The 19,233-nt window shown below is 51.8% G+C and overlaps 1 protein-coding gene across 13 annotated transcripts in view; it reads left to right on the forward strand.

Annotated features, from left to right (window-relative positions):
- The window catches only part of MVB12B (multivesicular body subunit 12B), a 492,693-nt gene extending 481,832 nt beyond the window's left edge, over positions 1–10,861 (forward strand). For all 13 annotated transcript variants that reach the window (XM_084996616.1, XM_084996598.1, XM_084996539.1 and 10 more), the window contains one exon: positions 7,485–10,861. In XM_084996616.1, the coding sequence (XP_084852742.1) occupies positions 7,485–7,571 (87 nt within the window). In that variant the 3' untranslated portion in view covers positions 7,572–10,861. The remainder of the gene's footprint in view (positions 1–7,484) is intronic.
- The last annotated feature ends 8,372 nt before the right edge of the window (positions 10,862–19,233 follow it).

The raw sequence follows: 19,233 nt of genomic DNA on the forward strand, positions 1-19,233 counted from the left end.
TCTCTGCGAGCGCAGGGTGGGGCTGGTTCCCCCTTTCTGCAGGAGGCTGGGGCCAGAATGACTTTGCTTCCAAGGTGTGGCTGGAAACCCAAGGTTGGCATCTCCCACTGCCGGGACACTGGCCTCGCCGTGACAAAAGGCTCTTGAAATCTGGGAACCGCGTTCTGTAGCTCGAGAGGTCTGATGCGTTGGTGGCAGGGTCTCCTGCCATGGGCAGGCCATCCAGGCGCAGGAAGGCCCCTGCAAGCCCCTGACAGTGACGGCTCTTTCCCAGAGAGGCTGCCCAGCTCTGTGCTGCTGTGCTCTTGCCCACCAGAGGGCGCTGTGGCGGCGCCGCTCGGCCGCACTCAGCTCCGGACCCAAATGCTTTTTAATTGAAAATATTTTTAATTCAAAAAGGATTTGCTGTTTGTACGCGAGTGCAGGTTTTCCGTATGCAGGAGACTAATGTCTTGAGTAAACAGATCCGGGCCCAAATCCACCTTCAAAGGTACTCGCTGTTTGCCCAAGGGAGTGAGAGGGCTTCCAGAAGCGGCCCTAGTCTCTTGGGCAAACACTTTGGGGCCAGCAATCCCCAGCCGAGGACAGCGGCTGTGGGAAGGGTTATCCGCAGCCTAAGGGGGATTATGTCGGGGGACATATGTTGAAATTTCATTTGGGGAGTTAGAGAAAACAAGAGGTGGGGGAGTAGTGCTTTTCTCCAGCCAAGATAACCTAAAAAGGGAAAAATCTCCAGGGCAGGGCTGGGGGGACAGCAATCTGCACGCCACCGTCCCCGGCCCTCCCCGAGGGGGCTGTGACAGACTCGACTGAGCACCGGGAAATGGCAGTGTGTGTGCTTCTGACTTTTCCCTGCCTCTCCCCCTCCGCCCCCCCCCCCCCCAGCGTGTAAGGGAAAGAGGGATTCAGTAGTTTATCCTTGAAGGAGGCCCTCCACGCCCCCTCCCTTCCCAGTGGCCCTGTACCTACTCCTGGCCACGAAGACTGGCCTCATGACTCCCCACCAAGGCACTCCCACGCTGGCCAGCCCCTTGCTTGCCCAGGCTCAGAAATGCCCTGCACCCTCTTCTCCCCCACCCATCCTGCCACCTGAAGGTGCCCTTTTCTGGGCCCACCTCTGGCAGCACCTAGGTCTGCAGACCTGAGACCAGGCCCTCTGATGAGTCATCTGGGAGTTTGCCTCCATCTCCCTTCACGTGCTCTCTGGCCAGACATCAAGGAGGCCCCACTGCCCGCTGTGCACTCCTGCCGTCCCCGGGAGCCTGGCACAGAGCCCCTCCCAGCAGGGCACAGCAGAGATGCCCAAGGAGCAGCGGTGACACAGCCCACAGCTGGCTCCCAGGCATGGCCTCAAAGCAGCCACGCAAAGCCCCTCCCCACCCTCTCGTCTGTACCCCCTCAGGCCTAACGTCTCTGGCCCTTCCTCTGCCTACTCCCATCCACATCCACTCCCAAGTCCTATTTAGTGGGCCACAGAACTGTCTAAACTGGCCCCCAGACCCACAGCCCAGGTCACCTGGGAGCTGGTTGACGGTACAGAATCTCAGACCCCACCCCAGACCTACTGGGTCAGGACCTGTGTGCATTAAAGTGGTCAGCCTCCTATTGACAGCTTCTTCTAAGCCTGCATCTCTCCCGGGTGCCTCCCGGTTCCCAGCCCTGATAAGGGCCCACACTCACCTGTCCACATCAGCCCCGCTCTCCTGACCCTTCAGCCCCCCAGAGCTGTTCCTGCCGGGGTCACCACAAGATCTTAAAGACTGCGCCCCCAGCTGTGCCGCTCTGGCGCTGCTGCCCTCCCTCTGCCCTCCACCCCACTCCACCCCAGGGCCATTCTCAGTGCTGGTTCCCTCCTCCCTTCCTGGTCAAGTGCCAGGCCCGTCCTCTTGTCTTTTGACCCCGTGTGCCTTTCTTGAAACATCTCCACACCTGTAACTCCAGCTACCCTGCCCCCCAAGTGCTTCCAATTCCCATCCCTTTATTCCTGGTTCTATGTCTCTTCAGCTAGGCGACACCCCCATGTGCTCCTCAGGAGCCACCCTCAGCCAATGGCAGAAATGCACTCACGCTGTCTCTCAAGCTGCTGTCTGTCCTGTGTTGCCCATTTGGGTTAAGACCCCGGCGTGCCCTCATCCGTCCCCCGCCACTCTTGTGGGGCTGTCTCCTGTCCCCCGAGCCCAGCCCAGGGCAGATATGGTGGGTGCCTGTGGAGCCTGCGAGGGAACATTTCCTGCCGCGATGCGCCGGATCAGCCGCCAGGTGGCGGTATTGTCCTGGACTTTGCCTGAGGGCCTCCTGCCTGGTCTGCAGCTGCGCAGTGCTCTTCTGTCCAGATCCCCAGGCCATGGCCTGCGTCCTGGTCATTAGCAGGAAAGGGGGGCTGTTTTTGTTTTGTTTTTGTTTTTTTTGTGTTTTTGCCATTTTCTTGGGCCGCTCTTGCGGCATATGGAGTTCCCAGGCTAGGGGTCCAATCAGAGCTATAGCCACTGGCCTACACCAGAGCCACAGCAACGCAGGATCCGAGCTGCGTCTGCAACCTGCACCACAGCTCACGGCAACGCCGGATCATCAACCCACTGAGCAAGGGCAGGGACCGAACCCGTAACTTCATGCTTCCTAGTCAGATTCGTTAACCACTGCGCCATGACGGGAACTCCGGGGGGCTGTTTTGATGGATTCTCCCATGTAGCTGACAAAAGCGCAGCGAGCACGTGCCTGGCGCTGGGGCAGGCGGCCCTTACCCTGCCCTTGCTCATCCCACCCTCACGATGGCCCTGGGAGCAGAGACCATCTCCCCACCTTCTTCTATTGAGTATAACTGACACGTAACATTAGCTTCAGGTGCAGCCGTATTTCCGTCTTTATACATAGGGCAAAGCGATGGGCAGCATAACAGCATACATAGTTAGACATTTTTTTCTTGTGATAAGAACTTTTTAAGGTTTTCTCTTAGCAGCCCTCAGATAGTCAGTAGGGTGTGATCTGCAGTCCCCATGCTGCACATCACACCCTCAGGGCTGCATTCTTTCGCACGGGAAGTTGGGGCCTTTTGACGTCCTCCACCCGCTTTGCCCACCCCCACACCCTGCCTGCGACCACAAGTCTGTTCTCTGTGCAGTGAGCTTGGTTTTGTTGCTTCTAGATTCCCCACATGAGTGCGATCATGTGGTATTTGTCCTTCTCTGTCCGACTTATTTAGCATAATGCCCTCAAGGGCCCTCCATGTTGTCACCAATGGCAAGGTTTCATTCTTTTTTTTGTGGCTGAGGGATATTCTGTCCTATATATACCATGTTTTCTTTATTGGTGCAGATTTAGATCGTTTCCATGTCTTGGCTGTTGTGAGTAGTGCTGCAGTGAACACAGGGGGACACAGCATTTTCCTTTTCTCAAGGTAAATTCCCAGAAGCGGATCATATGACTGCTCTGTTTTTAATTTTTCGAGGAGCCTCTGTACCGCTCCCCACAGCGGCTGCACCAGCAGTGCGCGAGGGTTCCCTCTCTCCACGTCCTCACCAACACTTATTTCTTGGTGGGACCCTCTTTAGAGCTGAGGTCACCCTGCAGTGTCAAGCCCTACCCTCCCTACCCTTTCTGTTCGTTGGTATCACAGTCCTATCGCCAGTGTCACGGGTCCCTGTGGCTGCAGTGGCTGCAGGCCCAGGAGCTGCTTGAGGCTGCTCACTTCCGCTGCTTACACAGAGCCCGGCCGGGGCCAGCTCAGGCCTTGCCCACACCCGGCGCCAGCCCTGTGTCTATCCTGGCTCGGCCTGCGGGTGGCCGAGGACACAGAGCCGGGCAGCAGTCTGGGCCTCCGCACCATTTCCCCTCAGGAGGAGTAAAATCTTCAAAGGGCTTCTGCTGCCCCTCATTCTCTTTTGCTTTTTAATTTATTGAAGTATAGTTGATTTCCAACATTGTGTTAATTTCTTCCGTACAGCACTGAGTCGGCTATGCGTGGGTATACATGTCTCACATTCTTTTCCATTATGGTTTATCCTAGGATATTGCCTATCATTCCCTGTGCTTTACAGTAAGACCTCGTTTATCCATACTCTGTAGTTCTGTAGTTCCACTCTGTATGGTTTGCATCTGCTAATCCCCAACTGCCAGTCCTTCCCTCCTTTATCCCCCTCCCCCACCACAAGTCTGTTCTCTGTGTCTGTGAATCTGTTTAATAGCTAAGTTCGGAGTTCCCAGCATGGCTCAGTGGTTAACGAATCTGACTAGGAACCATGAGGTTGTGAGTTCAATCCCTGGCCTCGCTCAGTGGGTTAAGGATCCAGCATTGCCACGAGCTGTGGTGTAGGTCGCAGATGCGGCTCAGATCCTGTGCTGCTGTGGCTCTGGCATAGGCTGGCGGCTACAGCTCCCATTAGACCCCTAGCCTGGGCACCTCCATATGCCGCAGGTGTGGCTCTAGAAAAGGCAAAAAGACCAAAAAAAAAAAAAGCTAAGTTCATTTGTGTCATATTTTAGATTGCACATAAATGATATATGGCATTTGTCTTTTTATCATCTGAGGGACTTTGCTTAGTATAAGAATCTCTATGGAGTTCCCCTCGTGGCTCAGCAGTAACAAACTTGACTAGTATTTATGAGGACGAGGGCCTTGGTCCTTGGCCCCACTCAGTGGGTTGGGGATCTGGCGTTGCCATCCCCTGTGGTGTAGGTTCTAGAGTTGCTGTGGCTGTGGTGTAGGCTGACAGCTACAGCTCTGATTTGAGCCCTAGCCTGGGAACTTCCATATGCCGCAGGTATGGCTCTAAAAAGATTTTTTAAAAAAGCAACTCTAAGTCCATCCATGTTGCTGCAGAGGGCATTATTTCATTCCTTTTTATGGCAGAGTAATTTTCATCGTATATACGTAGCACATCTTATCTATCCATTCATCTCAGTGGACACTGAGGTTGCTTCCATGTCTCAGCTCTCGTGAATAGGGCTACTGTGAACATAGGGGTGCGTGTATCGTTTTGAATTACACTTCTGTCTGGATAGATACCCAGGAGGGGGATTGTTGGATCATGTGGCAACGCTAGTTTTTTGAGGAACCGCCGTACTGTTTTGCACAGTGGCTGCACCAACTTACACTCCCACCAACAGTGCAGGAGGGGTTCCGTTTTCCCACACCTGTGCAGCATTTGTAATTTGTAGACTTTCTAATGATGGCCATTCTGACCCATGTGAGGTGGTACCTCATTGTAGTTTTGATGTGCATTTCTCTAATAATTAGCAGTGTTTCATGTGCCTATTTGGCCATCTGTATGTCATCATTGGAGATGTCTATTTAGGTCTTCTGCCCACCTTTTTTTTTTTTCTTTTTTTTTTTGTCTTTTTCTAGGGCCACACCCGAGGCATATGGAGGTTCCCACTCTAGGGGTCTAATCAGAGCTGTAGCTGCCGACCTACGCCAGAGCCACCTCCACGCAGGATCCAAGCCACGTCTGCGACCTACACCGCAGCTCACGGCAACGCCGGATCCTTAACCCACTGAGCAAGGGCAGGGATCGAACCCGCAACCTCATGGTTCCTAGTTGGATTCGTTAACCACTGCGCCACGACGGGAACTCCTGCGCATTTTTCAATTGGGTTTTTTGGTTACGTTGTAATTTTGGAAATTAAGCTCTCGTTGGTTACATCATTTGGAAATATTTTCTCCCAGCCCATAGGTCATCTTTTTGTTTTGTTTGCGGTTTCTTCTACTGTGCAAAGCTTGTAAGTTTGATTAGGTCCCATTTGCTTATTTTTGCTTTTATTTTTCTTGCCTTGAGATTGACCTAAGAAAACATTGGTATGATTTATGTCAGCGAATGTTTTGCCTGTGTTCTCATCTAGGAGTTTTATGGTATTACACTGAAGTCTTTAAGCCATTTGGAGGTTTTTGGTGTGTATGCTATGAGAAGGGCTTCTAACTTCACGTCGAGTTACACGTAGCTGTCCAGCTTTCCCAGCATCACATGCTGAAGGTCTTTCCCCCCATTGTATATTCTTGCCTTCTTTGTCAACCATTAGTTGACCATAGGTGTGTGGGTTTATTTCTGGGGTCTCTATTCCACTCCAGTGATCCCTGTCTGCTTTTGTGTTAGTCCCACACTGTTGTAATTACTGGAGCTTTGTAGTATTGTCTAAAGTTTGGAAGGGTTATGCTTCCTGCTTTTTTTTCCTTTTTCCTCAAGGTTGCTTTGACAGTTCTGGATCTTTTGTGGTTGTATATAAGTTTTATTTGGATTATTGGTCCAAATAATTTGTCCCAAACTAGGATTATCTGTTCTAGTTCTGTGAAAAAATGTCGCGGATAATCTGATAGGGACGGCATTCAATCTGTCAATTGCTTTGGGTCGTGTGGCCACTTAACAGTAGTAACCCTTCTGATCCAGGCTGCTCCCCATCATTTTTGAAGGCGCCCTAAGGCCTTTCAGCTCTGGGCTCTGCCCCTTGCTCTGCACATCCTCCGCAAGTGCCTTCTTGCTACAGGCAGCTCACTTTCAGGGGCAGGGGGCATTTGGAGCCCATGGCTGTGGCTGGGGCCTGCACCCTACTGGGTGGACACCACAGTCTCCCCAAGGAGACAGCTTGAGGCAGTGGCTGAGTTCAGCTGGGGCAGCTTGACTTTGCTCTGCTTTATGTAAGGAAGCCCCCTTTTTATGGCAATTCTACTGCTAAAAAGTCTTTAATTACTTAAAATGTTTAATGACCACTGACCTAATCTCATTCCTAAGCCCCACTGGCCCATATGGCTGCCTTGACCTAAAGCCCACTGTGGCCAGGCCTGTCCTTGCTAGTCAGGCACTCCTCACCTTCACCCCCTGCCTCACACCACGTGCCTCTAAGGTGAACCGCAGGTGTCCTCCCTCCTCTAAATCATGCCAGACTCGGGAACATACCTTGTCTGATTTCTAGGTCCTGGGGTCAGGTGTGTTGGGGGGGGTCAGTGTGTTGGGGGGGGTCAGGTGGGGAAGCTCAGGTCTCAAGCATGAGGGTTCGGTGGGCAACAGGTCTGGACTGGGCACAGGTACATACCCATGGGTGGTGACCCCTAAGGGTGCTGCCCTCGGAGGCCCTTCCCTGTACCCCCTGTCACCTGGTGTTTGTCTCCAGCAGTACTCAGGAAGCACTGAGCCAGAGCCGCAAGTCCGGGGTCGCCCAAGCCTGGTGGCTGTGGCTGGCCTCAGGTCGGGCCGGCTGAGCCCCAGGGCTGCTGCTGCTTCATCCCTGTGATTCGGACCGTCTGCCGGGGCGGGGCGGGGCGGGGCGGGGCGCGGGCTGGGGGCACCGCAGCTTGGGTGCTGTTGCTGCTGCTCCCCTTCACCCTCGGGGCGGGGGCGGGGCGGAGCGGGGGCGGGGCGGAGCGGGGGGGCGGTGCCAGCCGCAGTGCACGCCCCGCCCCGCCCCGCCCCGAGCCCAGCTCGCTGCACCAGGCCCCGCCCGCTGGCCCGAAGCGTGCTTTGGTTTCTCCGGTGCTGACTGCCTCTCCCCTCCTGCAGTACGAGTACAGCTTCCGCACGGAGCAGAGCGCCGCCGCCAGGCTCCCGCCCAGCCCTACCCGGTGTCAGCAGATCCCCCAGTCCTGAGGGGCGAGGACACCGCCCAGACCACTGCGCGCCCTCCCCTCGCCCGGCCCCTCCCGCCGCCGCCTTCCTCACTGCCCTGCTTCTGGGAGACTCCGAGCGGCTGAGCTGTTACCTCCTCGGTCATCGGCTTGCCTGACACGACGCCCCGCCTCCCTGGGGATGCTGTTCGTAATCTCAACTAATCTGTGTGTGCTGTAGTGACCAGCGGCTCCTGCCATGTCTGTGTGATGACCCGTTGTCCCACCAACAACCCTGCGCACCACGGGAGTCACCCCGAGGGCCCTGGACAGTTGTTCTGGCCGCCCAGTGACGCCACCGACTCCCGGCACTCCTTACTGAGGCCACCACTAAGCCATTGCTTTCCTCCCGGGAGACCCTGAGGAGACCCAGACATGTGGAACAGGCCCCTCATGCCCATGGCATCAAGTGCCAGAGAATTTCACAGGGACCCTGAGGAAGCACAGCCTAGCCCCCTGTCCGCTGTGGACATCCTCCGATTTGTCACTCTGTTTATACACTGGACACCCTGAGGTCAGGGGGCAGCCATGCCCCAGCCACCAGCCCAGAGAGGACTTGCCTTCTGGGCGATAAAGGCGAGTGGCCGGGTGCCTGCCTGCAGGTGACTTTTGCTGCCAGGATGCTGTGCTCACTCACCTCACACCCTCATCCCCACAAAGGGCTCATCTCTGCGGTGCCCACGTGCCAACAACAGCTCCAACTGCCCAGCCCTGCACCTGTCCCGGTGACCAGGCCTGCCGGTAAAGAGGCTCTGTGAGCCGGTGCCCAGGGACACGGACACACAGCCACCCAGCTTCTCAGCACCAGCTGTGTCTTGGTGGCCTCTGCACAGGAACAGTTGTTTGAAGTCTGTCTGGCCCGGGTGACCAAACTGGGGCCAGAGCTGACATTTCTGCCCCAAGTGGCCCTTGGACGCGCTGGCATCCTGGAAGCTTGGTTCTCACTCTGTGGAGTTTGTGCCAACTCCCCAGAACTTGGTATCTCGCATCTCGAGGGTCACTGGATGGCTGGAGCTTTGGGCGCGAGGTTTGCTAGGTGTCCGACAGCAGGCGTGCAGGCGGCCAAGGAGAGCAGCAAGGCGGCCCAGAGAGCCCTGCCCAACCAGGGACAGTCCTTCCTCCTGGCAGCTCCTAGGATGGCACATCGGTGGCTGGGGGCCAGCAGCTAGGAGGGGCGGCCTCTAGCTGAGAAGTGGGGCTGGGGCAAAACATACCTCACACCCCCGCATCAGCGCCCCCACCTCCACCCCCACCCCCCGGTCGCCCCTTGGTCTTCATTTCAATACCTCCTGACCTCTGTGCATTAGGGAAGGTGGTCACCTCTCCGCCCATCCTCGGGGACCTCCCCGGTGGAGCTGGCCTTCCCGTGCCTCCCTCATGGTAAGGTGGCAAGAAAAGGCAGTTGGTTGGTGGAACCCACCCGGGCCCGGGAGGCGCTCAGGGTGGACAATCCCCGTGTGAACCTCTTGGGATTGGTGCTCACCCAGGGCAGAGCTGACGCATCCACCTCACACGTACCCACTGAAATAAGCTGGTTGTTTCCAGGGAATCGGGGAGCCGTGTGGGGCCCCGAGATCCTGTGTCTGCTGCTACTGCTGTTTGCACGGGTAGGGCAGGTCCAAAACCAACAGAGAGGGGTGGCGTCTGCACTCACCTCTGTCCTTCCTCTGCGACACGCCCCAGCTGTGGGATCATCTCCAACACTCAACGCCCCACCACCTTTCTCCTTGACTCAGAAGCAAGCATTCCGGTGGCTCTGATGGACCTAGGAGGGCCAAAGACAGTCACGTGGGGTCCCTTGCAGGGAGCAAGAGGGCAGTCAGGGTGGTGGTTGGGGGAGGAGCCCCACCCCACCCCAGGCCACCCTGCCGTCCCGGGATGGACAGAGCAAGGCAGGGCTGTGGGGCCGCCAGGAAAAGGCCAAACTCCCTGAATGGACTCAGGGGAGCTGGAGAGGCCCCCACCGCATCCCAGACTGAGTCTGGGCAGAATGGTGACTGATCGTAGCCAGCACAGCAGCTTACAGAGCAGCGTTGGGGGAAGCTGGCGGCTGCGGTAGATCGTAGGCAGCGCCCAGCCCTCTGTCTCTCCCCGAGAGGTGGGTGCCCACGTGCCCCACCCGCCTCGTGGGGAAGCGGCGCTCCACTCACCCTGGGACTCGAGCCACCTCTGCTGCTTTCCGGGATGGTGCTTTTCTTCACGAATCCTCGGGCCGCGTCGGGAGGGGAAGCCCACAATTCTCCCAGAAACACGAAGGGCGGCAGCCTCTGTCCTGCCCAGAAGGACTGACCAGAGCACAGTATCCCTGCTGCCGTCTCTTTTCCCTCTGAAAACCCCAAGTCTCTCGCCAGAAGCCTTGGAAACAGCACAGCGGTGATAAGGAGGGAGGGGTCAGCTCCAGGGTCACTTGCAAATGTATGACCAGGCTTTTCCACCCCAAGTCCAGGAACTGATAGGGCCACAGCCTCCACTCGGGAAGGTGGGAAGCCTCCCCGCCTCCACCTGGGGGCGGGAAGAAGTAGCAGCTTAGGCCTCCTCTTGAGCTCCCTCCGCGGTGGGCGAGGAGAAGCTGCCAGTGGCTTTTCCACATGTCCCCGCTTTGTTCAGAAGGCGGCAGGGGGACAAGGAGGACCACCACGGGTGAGGCACCTGCTTCTTGCCAGGTGCTAGGTGGCACTTGAAGCACACTTTCCCCTGTCACCCCCCCCCCCTTCCCCCAAACAAACTAATCCTCAGAAGTGGATGCTCTTTGCTCCTGGTTCCAGAGGAAGAAGCGGAGACGTGTCCGCAGGCACAAAGCTGGTAAGTGGCAGAAGCAGGATCTGGCCCCAGAACTCACGGTGCCAGCGGTCCCATCACAAGCAGCCACCTCCAGCCCCAGAATGGGCTTCCCAGCCGCCACTGGTCCTGCTGGGGCCAGCGTGGTGGTGTCATCAAGCACAGGGCAAGGGCCAGGTGCAGTCCCAGGGCTGCGGCCTGTCCATCACGGGAATCCCAGCCCACAGCTCCCGAGAGCTGGCGAGCCCGAGGGTGAGGGCAGAGGGGCCAGGTACCTGCTCTTGGGCCACCCGGCTTCCTTCACCAGTTGCGACCGCACTGCTGCCTGTCACCACCAGGACATGGGCCTCGGCCAGGCGGCTACGAGCTAGCTTAGGAACGACGTCCTACTGCGTGTATTTATTTGAGGTGACTCTAGTACTTGGCAAAGGGAAGTTTCACTGTGTGATTGTCTTCTTAATATAATTTGTTGAATAAACGTTTGTTTTAACCTTTCCCGGCTCATTGCAGTCTCTGAGGCACCGAGATCAGCACCCCTCAGGCTGCTCTGGCTCCAGCTTCCCCTCCAGCTTGTCCCAGATGCTGGCCAGGCTGGCCTCCACCCTGGCCGTCCAACCTTCTGGAAAGAGCTGGTGGGTTTCCGTGCCCCTGCATAGTTGAGATGACCAGGTGAGACGTCAGAAGGAGGCCAGAGGGCGAAGAAAGCCCTGCTGTTCCCTGGCAGCGGCCTTAGCAGTGCTCCCGGAGGGAGGGAGTCCCCGTTTCTGTAAAAGCAGGTGGAACGCGTGCATCTTAACAGGTCGCCAGCGAGGAACGCAGGGGGCGCTTTCCTCTCCCGCTCGCCCCGAGCCCTGTCTGTGCCGGGCCAGGGCGTCTGGCTCCCAGGTCGGGGATGTGCAACCACATGGCTTCCGTGCCAGAGGTTTTGTCCTGTCCCGACTGCTCACCTACAGGCAAGACGCCACCCCAACTGCCAGGGAACGGCTGCCGGCCCCGGACACACACGGGCTCCTTGTGAGGACCTGACCAGTCAGGTTTCACCATCAGGGCTGTTTGTCCTCTTCAGAAGTGACCTTTGCATTTAGGGGCTGGGCACTACGATCTGAGCCATCACTGCCTCCAGGCCTGTTCCTTCCAGACTCGGGCAAGCTCCGGGCGATGCTGCTCTCATCTCATTATGACCACCAAGGTCCCCAGAAGGGTGTCAGCGCCTCCTGTCCAGGCCCCGCAGTAGGAGGGGAGAGCAGCCTCAACGCTCAACGTGGAGTTTGAAGGGCTGGGTTCATGTTCCGGCTCTGCCGCTTCCTGAGCCCGGGGCCCTCAGCTGCTCCCCAGCACCTGTCAGAAGGAGCCGAGCCTCTCTCAGTGGCTTCCTCTGGGATGCAAGGACATTCTCAGGGCATTTAGCACAGAGACCAGATGATGTGCCGGATCCTTCCTTGGGGCCTGGGTTCTGTGTGACCATCCGCAGGATGTGCTGGGCCACCGAGGAAGGACTAGTGGCGGCCTTTGACCTCTAGGACATAGAACCTGTTTGCAGGAGGCCTCAAGCCCTGCTGGGCAGCACCCAGGAGGAAGCATCTCACATGCAGGTCTTTGGGCAGAAGAAACTGAAGTCCACACACAGCAGCCTAGGGCAGCACGGGGTTAGTGGCCAGACCCTGCGGACACACGGAGCCCAAAGCAGGACGCAGCCAAGCCTCAAAGGGAGAGCCAGGCAGCACCTGTTCCCCCTCTGTCTTGCCCACGCTGCCTTGTCTGCCTCTGTCTGGGGGTCTGCTCTCTTCTCATTCTCTCACACTCTGGCCATCCCTCCCACCTGCTCTGTGCACCAGCATCCGTGGCGCACAGATGCGTGTTCACCCAGCCACCTACCAGTCACACGTGATCAGTTCAGAAGATGCAGAGGCAAGATTCCCAGGACAGACTCTGATTGGCTGGCCTGGGTCAGGTGACCCCTTCTGCTGCTGGCAGCTGTGGCCCCGGTGGGAAGGGGAGTGTGTGATCACAGAGCGTCTGGAGCAAGTGTAGGTTTAGACCCTCGAGAGACATCTGCTAGGGAGGAGAGCAGGACTGTAGGCAGAGGAGCGGGACACCTTCCTGGGGAGACAGAAGAGCCCTCCACCGCAGCTCAGTGACAAGGGGAGAGGACGGCAGGGTGGGCAGAGCATCATTTATCCATATGTACACACATACCCAACCATCTAAGCCATGTTGTATGAGCACCTTCCACACCTAGACCCTGGGCCGGGCACTGGGGACTCAGCAGTGACGGACCCCCAACGTCCCTGTCCTCATGGATAGGTCTAGTCCATGCCACTCTGTTCCCACACACACGCCCTAGCCTGGTCTCCTACTCCCCCCCAGTTCCACCTGTTATATCCCAGCCTAACGGGCTCACCCTTAAAACTCCAGAGGCTCCCTGAGCCCCTCCCTTGCCTTTCTCTCCCCCTTCTGCATCCTCCTGGCAGCTGGGAGCTGTCTGTGTCTCCATCTACACTTGGCTCTGTCATGGCCAATCTCCTTGAGTTCCAGCCACATAGTCCTAGCAGCCACCTGGATGTCTCCCCTGGATGTTTCACCCTGACCTCAGCACATCCCAAGCTGAATGTTCCATCTTCCCCAAGCCCCCAAATGTGCCACTTTCCCCATCTCTGAAACAGCCCCACCATCTCTCACTGGAGTTGCCCATGCCCCCACCTGAGCCATCTGTGTTCACCCCATTTCCAGCTGGACAGACCTCTCATCTAAATTAGTTTTCACACTCAGCCCCTGTTTTCCCTGCTGCCCATGGTGTAGTTCTGGCCCTCAACTCTTCCTACCTGGATTGCAGTGTCAGCCCCTTAACCCTTCGCCCTGCCGCTGGTGTCTTCCCCTCTCATCCATCTTCCTCGTGGGCAAGATTCAGCAGGAATCCTCCCCTCACAGGGCTTCACCCTTCACCCTAGAATGAAATCTGAGTCCCTCTTCTAGGTCTGACGCCCACCTCCCATCCCAGCCTCACCTCCCGTTCATCTCCCTGCTGCATTATCGGTGGCTCCTCAGACCCTAAGTCTCCTTCCTTTGCATATGCTATATTCCCTGTGCCTGGAATGGTCTTCCCCCATTTTTCCTGCCTGGTAAACTCCTGTTTGTCCTTCAAGACCTGCCCATATATCTCCTCTGATGTTCTTCTTGATCCCTTGGAGGCAAAGGTAACAGTCTCCTTTCGGGTCCCTGCATACCTTGCATAGTAAAGCCACTGATCCATTGTAGCATTGGAGCCATATGATCCTTTCATTAGAATATCTGCTCCTAGAGGAAGGGGCACATGTCTCTCATTTATTACACCCTGCTCCCCAGCCACCCATATACTCAACTTGAGCACACAGTACAGGCCTAGATAACCAGCAGGCATGAGCAAATGCTCTTTGAATGAGTTTCTTGGAGTGGATGGGGAGACAGGTGGACTGGACTCGATTGCTGAGGAGCCCAAGAAGAATGTGCCTTAGTGGCATTTGCCATGAGACTTGTGATCACCACAGAGACCACAGTGACAAGCACTGAGCCTCCAGGGACAAGTCCTATGCTAGGGCTTCCAAAATACCAGAGACAAGGATGAGAACTGGGCCCTCATCTGGCTCGTTTTGGAAGCTGCAGTGCCCAACACAATCTAGGCTGGTGGTGGGGTGGGGGCAGGAAGGGGGGTGCCGTGGGCTGCTGGTTCTCTACCTTGAGCTCAGCTCAGGGGGATGCCAGGGAAAGAAAAGAAGATTGGTGGATCTCAGGCCCCAACACTAAAGCTGGGAGGGACTTGGGGCACAACAGCAGGCCAGAGGGAGATAGCCAACGCCACAGATGAGAGATGGGGGGACGGTGGTTTTTCAGCTTTGTTCATTCGTTTGCCCCCTGCCCCCCATTGCCCTGATGGGTCATTTTTATCCTTTCACCACCAAAATAACAGCTGGGATGGTTCCCTCACTTTTCCCCACGCCTTAGGCCAGGTAAGTGTAATCAGAGGCACAGGTCTTAGGAAGGGTGGTTCCGGGGCAGAGTGTTGGACATTTCCTTGAAGGTCTGAATCTCCTGATGGAGGAGAGCACACATGAAGAGGCTGGCACGTGGAGTTCCCGTTGTGGCTCAGTGGTTAGCAAACCCGACTAGCATCCATGAGGACACAGGTTCGATTCCTGGCCTTGCTCAGTGGGTTTATGATCCAGCGGTACTGTGAGCTGTGGTGTAGGTTGCAGATGTGTCTCGGATCCTGCATTGCTATGGCTCTGGTGTAGGCCGGCGGCTACAGCTCCAACTGAACCCCTAGCCTGGGAAGCTCCATATGCCGTAGGTATGGCCCTAAAAAGACAATAATAATAATAATAATAATAAGTTGGCACAGGTTAGAACACACAAGGTGCATCAATCTCTCTATAACCTTTTTGTCCTTCTCTGGAGGGAGCACAAGAGTTTGCGACCTTGACAGCACGCTAGGATCACCTGGAGAGTTATGGTTTCCTACGCCCAGATCACAGAAATCAGAATCTGGAGGAGGTACCCCGGAGTCAGTTGTTTGTCGAGCTCCTAGTGCTGTCAGCGTGCAACTGAGGTTGAGAACCAGCTTCCTCACCCCTTTGCTCAGCTCCGTTTCCAGCCAGTGGAGCTGAGAGTCCAAAGGAACAATAAGTCCACAGGGGGAATAACAGACACCAGAAGAGCTTCTCCACCAAAAGGAGGACAAGAAGCTAACCAACCAATACTAGAAGAATTGATAGACTAGACAAAACATGAGTTTGATATAAACAAAAAGTAGCCCCCAAGAGATATAGGAAGACACTGAAACATTAGGCAGAAGCAAGTTGTAGGTTTCAGTGTTCTGTTGTGGGTTTTTTGTTTGTTTGTTTGTTTTGTTTCATTTGCTTTGGTTTGGTTTTTTGCCTCCCCTATAGCATGTGGAAGTTTCAAAGCCAGGGACTGAACCTACGCCACAGCAGTGACAACACCAGATCCCTAACCCACTAAGCCACCAGGGAACCCCATGGAGCAAGGTTTTGAAATACTGACCAAGAGGAAAAGAAACAGACAAATCAGCAATTGCACTTGAAGATTTTAATACACGTCTCCCAGAAACGGTAGCCAGTTTGATAAAATATGAGAAAATATACGAGGCCAGCATTACTCTGATACCAAAACCAGACAAAGATACCAAAAGAAAACAAAATGACAGGCCCGAAAGGCTAAAAAACATAGATGTGTACTAAATAAAATATTAGCAAACCAAATTCAACAATACATTAAAAGGATCATACACGATAATCAAGTGGGATTTATTCCAGAGATGGAACGATGTTTGACATTCACAAATCAGTAAATATGATACACCAAATTAACAGTACGGATAGAAATCTCGTGACCATCGCAATACATGCAGAAAAAGCATTTGACAAAATTCACTTATCCATTTATGGTTTTGAAAAATCTCAACAAAGTGAGTTTAGAGAGAATATACTTCAACATAAAAAACACTGTATATGACAAACCTACAGCTAACAGCATACTTAACAATGAACAGCTGAAAGCTTTTTCTCTAAGCTAAAGAATGCTCACTCTCACCACTTTCATTCAACATAGTCTTAGAAGTCCTAACCAGAGCAACTAGGCAATAAAAAGAGAAGCCATCCAAAACTGGAAGGGAGAAATGAAAATTGTCGCTATTTTCAGATGACATGATATTACATATAGAAAACCCTAAAGACTCCCCAAAAGTGTTAGAACTAATAAATGAATTCATTAAAGTTGCAGGCTACAAAAATCAGCTGCATTTTAAAACACTAATAATGAACTATCAGAAAAAATAAGAAATCAACCCAGTTTATAATTGCATCAAAGAAAATAAAATACCTTGAAATAAATTTTAATCAAGGAGGTGAAAGAAAAGAACAAGGAAGACCTGCAAAAACAACCAGAAAACAAGTAATAAAATGACAATAAGTACATGCCTAAAATAATTGCCTTAAATGTCAGTGGACTAAATGCTGCAGTCAAAAGTCATAGGGTGTCTGATTGGATATAAAAAAAGAAAACCAATTGATACGCTGCTTATAAGAGACCCACTTCGGAACTAAAAGAGACACACAGATTGAAAGTGAGGGGGTGGAAAAATATATTTCATGCAGATGGAAACAACAAGAAAGCTGGGGTACAAATACTCATATCAGAAACATTGATTTTAAAACAAAGTCTGTAACAAAAGACAAAGAAGGGCATTGCATATTGATACAATGATATAATGATCAATACAAGAAGAGGATATTATACACATTAACATATATGCATCCAATACAGGAACACTGAAATATATAAAGCAAATATTAATAGACATAAAGGGAGAAAATTACAATGCAATAATAGTAAGGTACTTTTAACACCCCACTTACACCAATGGACAGAACATCCAGACAGAAGATCAATAAGGCAACAGTAGTCTTAAAAGACACAGTAGACCAGTTGGATTTAATAGATGCCTACAGTACATTCCACTCCCAAACAGCAGTCTATAAACATTCTCTTCAAATGCACATGGAACATTCTCCAAGATAAATCACATGCTAGACCACAAAACAAGTCTCAACAAATTTAAGAAGATAGAAATTATATCAAGCATTTTTCTAACCACAACAGTATGAAATCTGAAATCAATTACAGAAATAAAAATGGAAAAAGTATAAGCACATGGAGACTAAACAACCAATAGGTTGCTAAAAAACCAATGGGTCGCTAAAAAACCAATGGGTCAATGAAGAAATCAAAGAGGAACTCAGAAAATACCTCGAGACAAATGAAAATGGAAACACGATTTCCCAAATCTGTGGGATGCAACAAAAGCAGTTCTAAGAGGGAAGTTTATAGTGATACAGGCCTAGTCAAGAAATAAGAAAAATCTCAAATAAACAACCTGAACTTCCACCTAAAGGAATGAGGAAATGAAGCCCAAAGTCAGCACAGGAAGGAAATTATAAAGATCAGAAAGGAAATATAGACCAAAAAGGAAAAGAAAATATTTTTTTCTATCGAAAAAAATTGGGCTTCTCATTGTGGCTCAGTGGTTAAGGACCCAACATTATCTCTGTGAGGATGCAGGTCCGATCCCTGGCCTCCCTCAGTGGACTAAGGATTGGGCATTGTTGCAAGCTACAGTGTAGGTTGCAGATGCAGCTCCAATCCAGTGTTGCCGAGTCTGTGGCATAGGCTGCAGCTGCAGCTCCAATTCAGCTTCTAGCCCGGGAACTTCCATATGCCTGAAAGAGCTGCAAAAGGAGAGGCGAGGTGAAGGGAGGGGAGGGAACAGGAGGAGAAGGGGGGAAGGAAGGCAGGAGGGGAGGAAGGCAATAAAGAGAGGGAGGGATGGAGGGAGAAAGAGAAAGAAAAAAGAAAAGAAAAGAAAAGAAAAAAGAAAAGAAAGAAAGAAAGAAAGAAAGAAAGAAAGAAAGAAAGAAAGAAAGAAAGAAAGAAAGAAAAGAAAGAAAGAAAAGAAAGAAAGAAAGTCAATGAAAGCAAGAGCTAGTTCTTTGAAAAGATTAAAAACCTTTAGCCAGCCTCATCAAGAAGAAAGGAGAGAGGACCCAAATAAACCAAATAAGAAATGAAAGAGGAGAAATAACAATTGATACTGCAGAGATAAAAATATAAGACAATACTGTGAAAAGTTATGTGCCAACAAATTGGGCAACCTAGAAAAAAATGGACAAATTTCTAGAAACATACAACCTGCCAAGACTGAGTCAGGAAGAAACAGACAGTCTGAACAGCCCAATCACTAGTAGTAAAACAGAATTTGTAATTAAAAAAAAAAAATTCTCAGCAAACAGAAGTCCAGGACCAGATGGCTTCTCAGGGAAGTTCCACCAAACATGTAAAGACGAGTTAATACTTATCCTTCTCAAACTATTCCAAAAAATTGAAGAGGATGGAACACGCCTAAATTCATTCTACAATGCCACCATTAACCTGAAATCAAAACCAAAAACACTACAAAAAAAGAAAATTACAGCCCAGAATCTCTGATGAATATAGATGCAAAAATCCTCAAAAAATTAGCAAATCAGATTCAACAATATATATAAAAAAAGGATCGTACACTATGATCCAGTGGCATTTATTCCAGAGATGCAAGGATTGTTCAGTATTTGCAAAATAATCAATGTGATATACCATATTAACAAAAAGAAAGATAAAAATCACATGATTATCTCAATAGATGCAGAGAAAGCATTTGACAAAATTCAATATTCATTCATGATAAAAACTAATCAAACTTGGTATTGAGGGAATCTATCTCAGCATAATAAAGGCCATTTATGAAAAACTCCCAGCTAACAGCATACTCAATAATTAAAATCTAAAATCAGGAATAAGAAAAAGATGCCTACTCTTGCCACTTCTGTTTAACATAGTATTAGAAGTTCTAGCCACAGCAGTCAGACAAGAAAAGGACATAAAAAGTATCCAAATTGGAAAGGAAGAAGTAAAAATGTCCCAATTTACAGATGACATGACACTATAAAGAGAAAATCCTAACGTCTCCACCAAAAAACCATTAGAACTAATAAATTAATTCAGTACGTTTGCAAAATACAAGATTAACCATACAGAAATCTGTTGCTTTTCTATACATTAATAATAAGCTATCAGAAAGAGAAGTTAATAACCCCCTTTACAATCACATCAAAAAGAATAAAATACCTAGGAATAAATTTAATCAAGGAAGTAAAAGGCCTATACTCTGAAAACTAAAATATTGGTGAAGGAATTTGACAATGACGCAATGAAATGGAATTATGCCCATGTCTTTGAACTGGAAGAATTAACATTATTAAAATCCCCCTACTCCCCAA

Source organism: Sus scrofa, chromosome 1, assembly GCF_054392235.1.
Source record: "Sus scrofa isolate SSC_HxYL_T2T_F1_AM1 chromosome 1, Sscrofa_HxYL_maternal_Yorkshire_Landrace_v2.0, whole genome shotgun sequence".
Taxonomy (NCBI): domain Eukaryota; kingdom Metazoa; phylum Chordata; class Mammalia; order Artiodactyla; family Suidae; genus Sus; species Sus scrofa.